The sequence below is a fragment of the Chelonia mydas genome, chromosome 2, assembly GCF_015237465.2.
Source record: "Chelonia mydas isolate rCheMyd1 chromosome 2, rCheMyd1.pri.v2, whole genome shotgun sequence".
Classification (NCBI taxonomy): Eukaryota; Metazoa; Chordata; order Testudines; family Cheloniidae; genus Chelonia; species Chelonia mydas.
In genome coordinates, this window is record NC_057850.1 from 119,416,927 (window position 1) to 119,427,714 (window position 10,788).

At 46.5% G+C, this 10,788-nt stretch overlaps 1 protein-coding gene across 6 annotated transcripts in view; it reads right to left on the reverse strand.

Moving 5' to 3' along the window:
- The window catches only part of ZCCHC2 (zinc finger CCHC-type containing 2), a 71,934-nt gene extending 61,354 nt beyond the window's left edge, over positions 1-10,580 (reverse strand). For 4 of the 6 annotated variants that reach the window (XM_043540207.1, XM_043540208.1, XM_007058812.4 and 1 more), the window contains exon 1: positions 9,492-10,579. In XM_043540207.1, the coding sequence (XP_043396142.1) occupies positions 9,492-10,322 (831 nt within the window). In that variant the 5' untranslated portion in view covers positions 10,323-10,579. Of the gene's footprint in view, positions 1-9,491 lie in introns of all 6 variants that reach the window. The other 2 variants (XR_006288736.1, XM_043540206.1) reach the window with 1 other exon arrangement.
- Between the last annotated feature and the right edge of the window lie 208 nt (positions 10,581-10,788).

Sequence of the window (10,788 nt, forward strand, 5' to 3'; positions counted from 1 at the left end):
GATAGTGAACTCATAGGTGGTCACCACCACAGCTCTTACCAGAGACCTGAGCTTGTAAAGGATAAGCGGATAGCATAAAGGACTTAAGACCTTGTATACGACTATACTATAGGGGCATACTATAGGAAAACCAGACCCCGAAGGGAGAGGAGATACTCATGTCAGGGTAGAGGTACTGTCCACCTATGCCCTCATTGAAAACACCTAGTCTGTCTGAGCCAGTACGAAGGAAACTGAGGCCATGTCTACACTTACCGGGGATCAACTCTGCTGTGATCGATGCAGCAGGGATCGATTTAGTGGGTATAGCAAAGACCCGCTAAATCGACTGCAAAGTGTGCTCTCTGGTCGATTCCAGTACTCCACTGGATCAAGAAGATTAAGGAAAGTCAACGGGAGAGCACCTCTTGTCGATGTAGTGCTATGTAGACACCACAGTAAGTCGACCTAAGCTATGTTGACTCCAGCTACATTATTCACGTAGCTGGAATAGCATAACTAAGGTCGACATACTGCAGTAGTGTAGACAAGGCCTTAGTATATCCGACAATGGTTTAATTATGGGAACTCCATAGCTGCAAGGGTCTGAGATATAGCCAGTCTACCACTGCTCTGTGAAACCTTTTCTGCTGTCCATCAGCAGAGCCCCACACTGTCTACAAGAACTTTTTTAAAACACAAGTATCGTATTAGCTTACTAGTGTTTTGGAAGTAATAAAAGTTTTGTGGAGGGGAAAGGTTACATTGTTCTCATTAGTCTATCTACACTAGTCATTTACCCAGCCTCTTTGTATTCCATTTTTTACCCCTTGTTGAAACAGAGCAACTCAAGCCAGACTACTCACCTTCTTTACTGTCTACTTGTTTTTTTTAAAATCACCATACCCTCAAAACTACTCTAGTTAAAGCGATTTACTAAGATGTACAGTTTCCCCATGTGTACCACATTCTGTTTAGTACTAACCTACCCCCCTAGAGACACTGTTAGCGCCTTCTTAGAGCCTGAGGACTATTATCCAGAAACGGTGCTCTTTTCCAGAGGCACATGGGTCAGGGTCATGGTGTTTTGCACTCCAGTATGTAAGAAGCTATACCAGGAAAAAAAAACAAAAAAACTAGTTTGCCTGAAATGTAAAGTCAGTAGACTACACAAAAACCATGTAAAAAAAGAGAGTGTCAATACACACTGACCTTTCTATTCTTCCAATTTAAACCAGTTTCAGAAAGATATACAAGTGATAAGTACCTACGTAGATGCGTCTGGCAGTACACATCAACTGTACGTGCAGTGTAGTGGCAACTGGCTTGTTTATTTTTTTACTCTCTCAAAACAAAAACTCCCTTAGATTCTAAGCAATTAAGCACCAGTATCTTGCTTTCTTATAAATCACTGAAGATTAGCCACGGAAACGGTGTTGTGTTTTGCTGTAACTTGTTAAGCAAAATAATCTGTAAATAGAAACCATTCATTTATTTGTTTACAAATTGGCTTACAGGAATTTTCTGAAAGTGGTTCCTTAAGCCAGCTAATCATAGCACCTCTCAGAGTACCAGGATTTTCAAGAACTTCTATTTAACTAAACAATCTTAGCTCTAGTACTGTCATTAATCAATCCTCATTAAATATTTGGGAACCTAGACTAAACCCTGCTTACCATATATGCTAGTTAGAATTATTTCAGATCACGTCAAGGTGCTGAAATGGTCATTTTAGGTCCTGAAAAAACATTGTCTGAAGAGGAATAGGTCAATTTGCTAAAATTAATTTGATTAATTTTAATGGCCAATTCACAGCAAAGATTAGTTGAAAGTTCCATTAAATAAACCCTATGTTTTGTTACTCAATTTGATGTATGATAGCGATAGCAACAGATGTTTTTGTAGAATGGTATGTAAAGTATGGCGTTTGTGGTCTATATTGTAAAATTAGATGAAGATGTTTTTGGATAGATTATGAGCATTAATACACATTCAGAGTTGAGATTCCACACAACAACTGAATTTTTGACAAGCTTTTTTTTTTTTTTTTTTTTTGCAATAAAACATTCAAACAAGCCATTATTTGCAGCTTCTTAAATGAATGTGTATCAGGAAATTTTTAGTAGCTGAATAAAACATTCATTTTTGACTGTGTGAATTACAGCACCTTGAAAACACAACCAACCCGTTGTATTAAATGCTGTACACAAAACACAGTCGTTGCCCCAAAGAGCTTATAGCCTAAACAGGCAAGAAAAAGGAAGTATTATTTCCCTTTTGCAGGTAGGGAACCATGGCAGAGATTAAATGCCCCATGTCACAGTCTGTCACAGAGCCTGGCCTGAACTCAGATGTCTCAAGTCCCTCTCCCATGCTTCAACCATAAATCCAGCTTGTGTGTTTATTTATCCTCAAGTTTGTTCAACAGCCTCAATACTCTGTGAATCCAGGGAGAAGCAGTTTCAACTGCTCAAACTCTCTGGATCTCCAAAGCAGCACATCACGAAAGAGGAGAATGATTAAAGGACTAGCTGCCCTGTATCTCTTTGCTCATGGAGACACACCATACCTACCTCTTCATCAAACTATAGCTCGAGGTTGTCAATAGGCGGACCACAGGCCAAATCCCAGCCACCAGATGCTTTTGGAAAGGACCTTGAAATCTTTGTATTTACTTTTTTTTTTTCTCTCTCCTGCCCCCCCCCCCCCCCCCTTTTGCTCTAGAGTCTGGACGTTGACTATACCTTGACAAAAAAATCTGGATCTTTACGAAAAAATAATTGACTATCCCTGCTATAGCTATAGGCACGAACTGCAAAGAATCAAAAACAGAGCAAATTCAGTTTGACTGGTTCATTTCCAGACTTTCAAGTCCACAGACTAGGCCTGTGGAATTCAAATGCCATAAGGCTGACAATATTAAGCTTGAATCCTCAGACGACAAACGCATTGCAACGTAATGTGAATGCAATTCTAAAAATAACCCCCACGCCTACTACCTTTATAAGAGGCTGCTGTCAACACGAACAAGTTTTCAGACAGTTTTTAAAATACAATATGCCAACAAAATGAAAACCTCAACTTTGTAAGGTCTCAGTTGGAAGTAGACCAAAACGCAAGAGAGTTAAACAGGTTTTCTGAGGAGTTGGGAGGAAAAGGGATCAAAGTTGAATTTAATAAAATCTGATTATAATCTTAACTATGAAATTACTACTGTACCCATGTTGTATGTTTATGCTTGCAGTGTTACAGGTTAGCCGACATTACATGCATTTATATTTAGCGAACTACTCTGCCTTTTAATGAAACTTGCATATAAATTCTTTTGTCAATGTTCTGCAGGTTTCATTTTTTCTTTAAAAAAAAAGAGAGATGGGAAGAGAAACTAAAGAAGTTTGATTAAGTGAAATTGTATGCCTGCATCATCAAAGTACCAGGCTAAATGACCAATTATAGAAGAAATATACTGTTATGACAGGCAGCTACCAATCCATAGCTCATTTCAGAATAAGAGGGCAGCTTTTCCAGACTACTTGTTTACTGGTGCAAACAAACAAATAAATGAAGTCAATCAATAGAATAGGTGTAAACCCACTGTAGTACTACCTTGAAGTTTTCTATCATGACCAATGGTGGTAATATTTTCGAGATGTTTTTCTAGAGTAATCAGGAGTCTGTAAATGCTTTGTTTTATTGCATTATAAGGGAAAAGACTATTCAGTGGTTAGGGCACTAGTCTAGAACCAAGATCGCCCCAAGTCCAATTACCTGCTCCTGCAGCAACTGTGTGTGGGACTTTGAACAAGTCACTTAGCCTCTGTGCCTCATTTTCTCAGCTGTAAAATGGGGATAACACTTCCCTGTCTCACAAGGGTGTTGTGAGAATAAATACACTGAAGACTGAAGCACTTTGAGATCACTGACAAAAAGCACTAGAAATTTTTTTATTAGAAGTGTTTTTGACTGAAGTGCCTTCACTTCTAATACTAATTTATTCAAAACCTGAAATGTCAAGTGTAAGAAAAAGAAAGTTGATGAGCTAGTCTCATCTCAAGCTGTAAATGGTAGTCAAGAAACGTGATGACTGATCTATCCATCTTGTTCTTAAAAACTGGTTGGCACAGTACATATATGTGATAAGTTCTCACTACCATTTGTCCTACTGTTTACCAGTAAAACTGATTTTATTACAAGATTAACATATAGGAGGTTTTAATAATTTTATTTTTGGCTTCTAATAAGAAGACAGGCTTACAGGGATAATGATGAATATATTTTCTAAATATACCGATTTTTGAAAACTCTGCTCAGCTACTCACCTCAGTTTTATCTATGGCAGTGATTTCTATGGGCTAATTTTGCAGTGCAAAGTTATCCCTTGCTTTCTTCATTGGCAAATGTAAAAAGTGAGGTATAAAGTAAAAGAACCTTCACAGAGAAGAACAGAATGAGCGAAGTACTTTCATTGTACTGCATGTCAAAGGTACTTCTCAAAGCAAGATCCTCAGTAATACTGATGTTTGACAAGGATATATATTTTGACATGTGTTTATAGTAACAAAACTTTAACTGTTTGAATGTCTACAGTGATTATGGGTGATCAGACAATTATGTAATTTCCTGCAATTGTGAAAATATAAAATGATAATCAAAAAATGCTTTCAAGTGTTGATATTATCCCTCAAAACGATAGAAAGATAAAAATTAAATTCTGCCAACCCTAAATACAAGGTTTCATTTCAAAACCTGTTATCTATTAGGACAGCAAAACTTGATTCTTTTTTGGACAGTGGATGTTTTCTATTCTATCCTCGGAGGCTGTCCGTGGGTTGTCCCTGTCTGTATTTCTATGCTTATATATCGTTAGTGATTTAGATACCAGTGAGCATGAGCCAGGTTAGGAGAGGCTGCAGCCTGCTATCCTGACCGGGCTCTGCACACACGGAGATAGCCGCGTGAGACAACTCAGGGCGGGCGGGACAAGGCGCTTGGGAGACAAAGGGAACAGACCCCGTTGCACTTGCTGTACACAGCCCGGCAGCTGGATCGGGCGCGATCAGCGCTTTAGACGCGGGCCCTGCTGCAGGGCTGCGCCCCCCTACGCCAGCGGGGCGCGATGGTGACACGCGGGACTCAGGGGAGAGGCCGGCGACAAAGGAGCGCAGAGCTGAGGGCTGCTGAGGAAAATCTCTGCCCGCCCCTCGCCCCACCGGCTCCAGTCTCTGACGCAGTCCTTGGAGGGGGCGGGGCAGGTTATCGTCTTTACGCTCGCGAACTCCCCTTACATCTTGTCCCCGCCTCGCGATTTATCGTCGCTCTCCTCACTCCGAAAAACCGACCTGCACGCGCGGACACTGCGCCTTCCTATTGGCTGGTCGCGTGCCCCAATCCCAACGGCCGGCGCCCTCTGCTGCAGCGTTTTCACCGCTCCCTCCCACATCCCAGCAGCGCGCAAACTGCAAGCGCGCGAGACGCCGGGCCCCGTCAGAATTAACCAGACCCGTCACATTCCTTATGTAATGAATGGAGACTCCGCCCCCAGGGCAGGCCCGAGGTCACGTGACAGGGAGGGTCGGTTCCGCAGCCGCCATTTTGAATCGGGGCGGGAAGGCACAATGACCGATTTACTCTCTCTGCCCCCCCACCAAGGCGACAGGGCAGCGCGAGTCTCCTCCACAGAAACACGGGGGCAAAAGGGTGTCCCCTCCACACACAGGAGAAGGAAGCTCTTCCCCCATGTCACCTCCCCCCCCCGCAGATAAAAGGTCCTTCCCTCCCCCAGAGGCATGGCCTCTGTAGGGCAGCCGGGTGGTGAAGATCGGGCTCCTCCCAGCACGCCTCCTCAGACAGCAGCGATCCTGTCCCTTGGCAGGTCCTCCCCTGTGTGGCAACTGAAGCATCTACACTTCTCCACTCTGGTACTGCTAGGCCTTCCCGCCCCCCAGAGACGTCTACCCCGGTAGTCCTAGGGAAAAGTAGTTTTGGACGGGTCATGGTTGTAGCTTTCCACCACTAGGATAAAGGATCAGAGGTAAAACACCTGCCAGTGGGGCTCCCACGTGTAACTGACAAGCTGAATGACTGCAGCAGTGGAACTAACTCTCTAGAAACTCCCTGCACAAACTACTGGAAACACTACCCCCAGGAGCTTATAAAACCAAGCATGCACATGTTCCCTTACATTTTCACTAATTAGCACCTCACCTACTAGAAGAGGTCAAGTGAGCTCTAGCTCACAAAAGCTTATGCTCAAATAAATTGGTTAGTCTCTAAGATGCCACAAGTCCTCCTTTTCTTTTTGCGAATACAGACTAACACGGCTGCTACTCTGAAACCAGACAAACCTATGACTCCCTTGTGAGATAGGAAGGGTATTTACCTCCCATTTGTAAATTGGGACCTACGGGTCAAGTTACTCGTTCAAGGCCACACAGCAAATCAATGGCAGACCCATGTCTCCAACCACACTGCCTTCCCTGGTTTAACTGCAAGCTATTTGATTGGGAACCGACAGCATTTTTAGGCAAGGACCATCCACCCACTTTTCCCAGCCAGGCAATCCCAGGAAGTGCTCTGTGGTATATGATTATAATAAAAACTGGGGGGGAAAGGTGATGCAGAACTTCAGTTCTGTGTAGGCTAAAGAAAGTAACCTGTAGGGTGAGCCAAGCAGATTTGGCTATCAGTGCATTCTACATAGCACGGTTTATGTGAATAGACTATGCAAACAAAGTCAGGGCTTTTTAGCTACAGCTTTTAAGCTACATTATTATACAGAATAGCTTCTATGGGTACACTCCACAACAGGACTTGAACATTACAATGCTGAGCATCACAGCATCTAAGGCCCAAGAAAATCATCTGAACACAGCGATCCACAAAGCCAAGTTAAGTACCCAGGTCCCTATACAATGAATTCTCCCTCTCTCTGGCCCAAAGGATCTAATATGGATAAAAACTTGAATATTAAACAGAGCACAATAGTGACTACACCTGTGATTAGGGCATCCAACTCAGAGATGGGAGACCCAGGGCCAAGTCCCTATGCTCCAATCAATCTCACTCTTTATCCACTGTGGAACTGCTTCAACAGAAGGAAGACTGAGGGAACCCCACAACTATCCCAAAATTCAGTGGTTAGAGCACTCAGACACAGGACATCCCTGTTCAAATACTCTCGCCCCCTACAACAGAGGGAGAAATTGAATCTGGGTCTCCCACATCTTAGCTGAGTGTCTAACCACTGAACTAAGAGTTATAAAGCTGGGCATCACCAATATCACCTTCTCCAGTGGCCACATTTTGCATGAGATCCAATCTGCTAGACAGCCTCAAGCATGCCTACTGGATCAAGTCCCACAAACCGCTCAGGCCAGCAAACACCCCTATCTTCCCCAGGTTTGTGAATCACTCTGGGGCACAGGCTGGGAGACAGGCACCTGGACATTCAGAGGGTGGGAACAGCATGCATGCCCAGAGGCAGAAACACAAGCACCTACATGGTTTGCCAGGAGTTTTGCAGATGTGGAGCCGATACTGGAACTTGGGCACCCTAGTCCACGGTTTAGGTGCCTAGGCACTGTTGTGGACCTGGGCCATTGTCAATAAAAATCCTAACAATGCTCTTGTTAAGCCTCTAGTGCTATCTGTGGCACTTCACCTAGTCATAACAACTGTTTACTATCTTCTAATTTCTATTGGGAAAAGTATATGTCTACTTACCAGTATTTCACACCCAACAGAAAGAGTTGTCAGCTAACTTACCATAACCCTCTCCCCCAACATAGTGAATCCTGGCAAGCCTTTGTTATAGCTAGAGTTGATGCAAATGAATTGGCCAAAATAAGACAAATCTCATCTTCCCTACTTTATTTTACGGCTCATGGAAATTCATTATTAAGATGTCAGCATCAGAACATCCACTCTCCGCTGCTAACCTGCCAACTGAATAATTTAAAGCCACAGTTGAGTGTTTACTTAAGATGTATGAAATCTTAAAAATTGATGCCCGTCTGGTCCTTAAATATCCTAAGACACACTGCATAAGAGTTGGCCTTGGTGTCCTGCTTATTCTTTTATTCAGCATGCCATGAAAGAGTTTTTTGCCTGACTGCTGCCTTCTTATCCCATCCCAGAGGTGGCTGCATATCGATGGTGTTGTAAGTAGTCATGAAACACTTTAATATTTCGTTACTCCTACAGAGAAAAATCTAACATAAGATCATTTTTATACATGGAACATGTTGCAAAGATAAGCTACCCACACCCTTTGTTCCTCTTAAGCAAGGAGCCATCTGGAGACCAAAAGCTGCAGACCCATAAAAAGATGGTACTGTCAGATTAATAAGGGGAAATTGTTACAAAAGTTTTAAAAAGCATTCAAGAACACAGAGCATAAATTAAGGCTACCTAGTGAAATTCTGAGTTTGACAGCTGATTCTTATGGAAAGAGGACTTGTGCCATTAAGTGAAAGTCTTTATTACCATGCATAACCATCAATGCAGCAACAAGTGTCCCATCTAGGACACTAAGCTGTCCACTTTGAACACAAATTCTAGTTTTGACATTTTCATTTGCTCACATAGTAAAACGACCACTATCCTCTCCTAATGTAACTTACAGAATGTTGCTGTTTGGAGGCCAGTCTTAGGCTTGGTCTATAATTTAGGTTGACATAATTAACTCAGTCAGGAGTGTGAAAAAACCACAACCCCGATTGACATAGCTATGCTAACATAACCCCTAAGGTAGATGCAGCTATGTCATGGCAAAACTACTTCTGTCAATGTACACAATTTTCTTTGGGAAGATGGTGTTCCTACACTGACAGAAAAACTCCTTCCATAGGCATAGGATGCATCTACACTATGGTGTTGTGCCAGCATAGCTATACCTGCAAAGTCTCCAACATAGACATGGCTTTATACCCCGATCCCTGTAAATTCAAGTGTCCGAGTCCGACACAGAACCCACTGTCCCACTAAAAAGCCACATCTCTTGCCAACATTCACACTGGCATTTGGACAATCAGTTTCTACAACATACTGGACATATCACTAGAGCCTATCTGCAATCTCTTCTAGCAGTAACCTTTTCAAAAGGGGGCCAAAGGTTTAGATGTTATTAGCCACAGTTTAAGCGGATCATAAGTATAATTTATGGTGGTGACTTATGCTCCAGGGGTGTATAAAGAGCCCACTGGACTGCACCAGTGCTGTTTTGCTCCCTGTTAGCATAGGCTGCAGTCAGCACTGAAGACAGCTACCAGGGAGAATCCCCTTTCCTCCCAGAACCACCTTCGGGCATTATTATGTCATAAAGGGAAATTCCTACAGCAGCAGCCAGAAGATGGAGGAGTGAGGGCCTCCCACATAGCAGCATGGGGGTTAGGATGGGAGAAGAAGCAACTTCACTATCTGGGATGATGGCAGAAGGGAGAGAAGAGCCCAAGACAGCACATGGGAAGGGGGGACAGGACGCTGCCTGGAAACTGGGGTGGGAGTTTTGGTACCTGAGCTGCAGGGCCGAAGGCAGCATCCTCCTCCTGGTCCCCACAGAGGGCCCTCCGCAGCCGCTCCAGATGCTCCCTCAGGGTGACCCGCTGGTGGAAGGAAAAGGCAGGGTGCAGAGAGGCCATAGTGAACAGCAACAGTAGCTCCTCCTGCGCCCCGAAGCCCAGGCTCTCAACAGGGAGGGCCTGGCCGTTTTCTCCAGGCCCTTCCATGTCCTCCTCGGGCCCATCCTCCTCCCGCACCCGAGCCCCGCAGCTCTTCAGGACAGAGCCCACCTGGGGCAGCAGGCAGTGGAGGCGGCCGGCGGCCTCTCGGTTCTCGGAGCCCAGCAGCGCCAGGTAGACGATGAGCTTGGAGCGCACGGCCGGGTCTCGGAAGTCTCCGAGCTGCCCGGGGTCGCTGAGCCCGTTGGCCTTGGCCTCGGCGTCGCGCAGGCAGTGGTAGTCCTTGCGGGCCAGGTCCTCCAGGCAGGAGCCCAGGAAGCGCAGCTCCAGCGGGTTGCACAAGTCCAGCAGCCCCACCATGAACTCCAGCCGCTGCGCCGAGCCCAGCACTAGGCCGAACCACTCGTACACCGTCTCCTTGTCCGTGCGGGCGGCCGCCACGCCCGCGGCAGGAGCCGGCGGCGGCCCAGGGCCCGGGCCCAAGCCAGGCAGCTGGTTGGGACGCTCCCGCCCGCACCCCGCCGACGCCCCGCCTCGGGCAGGCGGCCGGGGCACCTGCTGCAGCTGGAGGTGACAGTCCCGGTTACCCGGCTCCTTCAGCCCCATCCCCGCCGCCTCCTCCGCCCGGTGGCTCGTCTGTTTCAGCGGCAGCTTCATCTTCAGCATCCTCAGCCCGGAGGGGCCTCGAGCATCCGAGAGGCCCCGGCGGCGGCGGGCGGGCGGGGCTCAGCGGCTGGCGCGCCCGGGGGAGCCGCTCATGCTGCTGCCCTGGCCGCGCGGCGCGGGAGGGGGGAGGGTTCCGCCGCCACCGGCGGCTCCGGGGCGGATCGTGTCGGTTCCCAGCGCGCCCCCGCCTCAGTGCGTGCGCGGCGCGAGGCCCGGACGCTCTTTTCTCCGCCACTCGCCGGCGCGGACTGAACGCGGCCTGGAGGCTGGGGGGGCGGGGAGAAGCTCGGAACGCCCCGTATCAGCCTATCAGCGGGCAGCTTGGTGGCCCTGCCGCTTACGTCAGTCCGTTCCTTTCTACGACCTCCCCCGCCCGGCTTCCACTGGGTCCTAAACAGGCCCCGTGTTTAGGTTGAAAGAGGGCAGGGAAGGGTCTCGCTGCAGCCCGCTGGTGGGGCGGGCGGGT